At 53.5% G+C, this 3,206-nt stretch overlaps 1 protein-coding gene across 1 annotated transcript; it reads left to right on the forward strand.

The window, feature by feature from the left end:
- Positions 1-1,567: 1,567 nt before the first annotated feature.
- On the forward strand, positions 1,568-2,698 carry GNRH2 (gonadotropin releasing hormone 2). Its single transcript, XM_023760304.1, is given in 3 exon segments — positions 1,568-1,727; positions 1,817-2,028; positions 2,666-2,698. Coding segments are annotated over 3 exon segments (405 nt in total).
- Positions 2,699-3,206: the final 508 nt, after the last annotated feature.

The raw sequence follows: 3,206 nt of genomic DNA on the forward strand, positions 1-3,206 counted from the left end.
CACTGTCTCCTCAGAGGTCAGGCATTCCTCCTGTCTGTGTGCTGTGGATCCTCAGCCCTTCCTCAAGCCTGAGTCCCCTCCTGAGCTCCAGGTCCACATTTCCTGCTTCCTGCTCAGTGACCCCACATGGGATGACCCACAGGCACCTGTCCCTGCTTCCTGCAGCCCTCTGGCATTCTCTGCACCCCTTTCACCTCCACCCCCACCTAGCAGTTCCTGTGTTGACCCTTCTCCATTTTGTTCCTTACAGTGGAGCACCCACTGCTGCCCTGTTTCCCACAACTCCAACTAACTCCTTTCTGCTTTCACCCTAGACCACCGTGGTCAGGGGGTGGTGCCTTGCTGTGCTCCAACAGCACCTGAGCACTGAGCTCTAAACCTCTGTTTTCCCCACTGACTACAAGAGCTCCCAGACTGGAATGATGTCCTCTCCCCAAGGCAGAGAATTAGCAGGAACTTACGGTGAACAAATGGCTTTCTGTGTCCTGCTGAGGATAGGAGGATGAATTCCAGAGTTTATAGTCTGGAAGGGGACAGCAAACATTCCTGAAAAGCTAGGTATGTTGCCAGAAAGGGCCCGGTGTTTCCCCTGGGAAGCTTAGTTCTGGTTTGGATCTTTTAGCAAAAACCACAAATTACAGAAAAAAAGGCACCCCCATTTCTCTTTTAAAATAAACATTCTGTAAATACAAGTCAAAACTAAGCTTGTTTATTAAATTCAGTCATGTTTACTAAACTACAAAGCAAATGTTTTCTAAAAATTACTTGGTTAACCCATGCATCTAGGAACAAAGCCTATTTGGTTTTTTTCCCCTCAAAACAATTTAACTGAATACACTGATTTCAGGTTCCTGCTAAATAAGTCAATTTGGAAAATCACGTGTGCCCTCCTGCCTGGGCGGCTGAATTCCAGGTGCCCATGACCTACCATGATGCCCATTATGCCATTCCCTCCCCCATCTTTGCCACAGGATTTGATGGACCTGCGCTCCCAGTGACTGGGCCCCATGATGTCAAACCTGACCCAGGCCTTTGCATTTGCTGTTCAGCTCAATTGCAGAAATTGGTTATTACTAACAGGCCTCTGCTGCCCTGCCCTTCCCCGCCCCCCCCCCCGCCCCCAGGCAATAGAAAACTGAGCTGACTCACACTAAGTGTAGGTAAAGGGTTTGGAATTCAAGAGAAAGTAGGTAAGGGGTTTGGAATTTAGGGAAAAGGTTTAATCAGAAAAAAGCTGCAGTCAGGTGATTTCCTGAGCATCCCTTCATCTGCTGACCTGTGCTGATTCTTTATCTACATCCTGGGCAGCTGACCTCTTCCTGGAGCACAGTGGCTCAGATACCATCTTGGTCACTTATAGCTCTCCTGGGGCACAAAGGTCAAATTGCTTGTGGGTCTCCTGAAGTCAGGGCAGTCCAGTCATACATTCCAGTCCCTGGAACAATAGCTTTTCTACATGCATTAATTACCAAGCCTGTTAACTACATATCTACAACTAAAAAGTCTATGTGGAGTAAGTTCCCCCTGAACTTAACTTCTTGAGTTCCCCATCAGGAGCAGCCCTGCCATGGCCAGCTCCAAGCTAGGCCTCTTGCTGCTGCTGCTGCTGCCGCCGCCCACCCAACCAGGACCCTCAAAGACTCAGCACTGGTCCCACAACTGGTACAGTGGAGGAAAGTGAGCCTCCAGCTCATCCCTGCACTGCCAGCATGCCCCAAGGCCCCCAGGTGGGTGACGGGTCTCCCCAGCCTGAGTGGGAGGAAGAAGGTGCTGGCTAGGGCTCCTTCGCCTACCTTGAGCCTGTGGTTGGGGGTAGTGAGGGCAGTTTGCAGCCTCTACTATCTTTTGAGGAAGGATTCTGGGCACTGCAGCAAGCGGCCCAGACCAGACTGCCATAGTCTCCAAAGCAATGCCCTGGCTCTCCCCACACACACACACACACTCCAGGTGGAAAGTGTGCCCTGGGAGGGCAGGACCATAGGCCAGGAGACCCTCCATACGAAGCAGTACCTGGTGCAGACACTGCTGGTAAGTAGAGTGAGAGGCCCCAGGCACTGGCCACCAGGGGCCATAGTGGCTAAGGACTGGGGGCTATGTGAGTGGAAGATGGGGTAGACAGCACTGAGACACCCCTACCACAGCACCCCCAGCTGTTAGTGCCCCCTGCTTCTTACAAGCAGGGTGCTGTCTGCTGTTTCCCAGAACTCTAAACAATTTATAAGATACTTATGTTAAATTTAAAGATTGGAAGTCACTAATGGGGTAGGAAATAATTGTGCTGCACTAAGAAACCTCCATAAGTAAGGCAGTGACTGCAGTGGGGTCCCCCAGGCTTGTTTCCTAGGGAAACCATTGTGTTCCCCGGCCAGCAGAAAGAGGTGAGAGGTGGGAGGGACCTCACACTGACAGGTAGCAAGGCCTGGAGGACCAGGTAGTCACTGGCATGGCACTAGAAATGGTAGCGATTGCAGAGTCCTCCGAAGCCCTAGCAGAACACAGGTGTGTGGAGATGGATTATTACTATTTTGCACATAGTATTTAAAAGTGCACCAGGAGAGCACAGTAATTAAAGGAGGAAGTAGTAAGTAGATTCCTATACGGCAAAACCTTATCGCCTAATTTAAATCCATGTGAGCTCAGGTTTCTACCTTTCAGGTTTGTTTAGGAGGTGAAGGACTCCCTGGATCCTCTAGGCTAGGAGCCTGTCAGCGAAGCCAGGTCAGAAGGGGGGGAGGGGGGCGGGGGACCGGGCCGGGCCCGCTGACCAGAGCTTCCGCTGGAATGACCGTCCCCTTCCCCGACAGACTGGACCCGAGCGCTGCGCACTGCCGCCCAATAAAGTTATGAGATCCCGGAAGTTGTTGCCTCGAATTCTCCTCCGTCCTCTTCCTCTCCCACTCACACTGAGCCCCTTCTCCGCGTGGGTTCTGGAGGGTCGCGGACCCGGCCCGCAAACGAAGGGGCACGGACGTGACCGGGCCCGGCAGGAAGGTCGCAGCCAGAGCCGTGGCGGGGGACGACGGCAGACTTCGGCAGGGCCTCGTGCGCCGTCGGAGCGGGCTCCCGGGTACGGTGTAGAGACTCAGGGAGGATAGACCTTGGACTTCACGCCCCATGGTGCCCCGCGGCCGCTTCCGGGCCCCCGTGATGCCCTGCGGCGCGCCGGACGCGAGGCGGCCTCGGTCATGCTGCGCCCTCTGAGCTAC

Source organism: Myotis lucifugus, unplaced genomic scaffold, assembly GCF_000147115.1.
Source record: "Myotis lucifugus unplaced genomic scaffold, Myoluc2.0 scaffold_178, whole genome shotgun sequence".
Lineage (NCBI taxonomy): Eukaryota > Metazoa > Chordata > Mammalia > Chiroptera > Vespertilionidae > Myotis > Myotis lucifugus.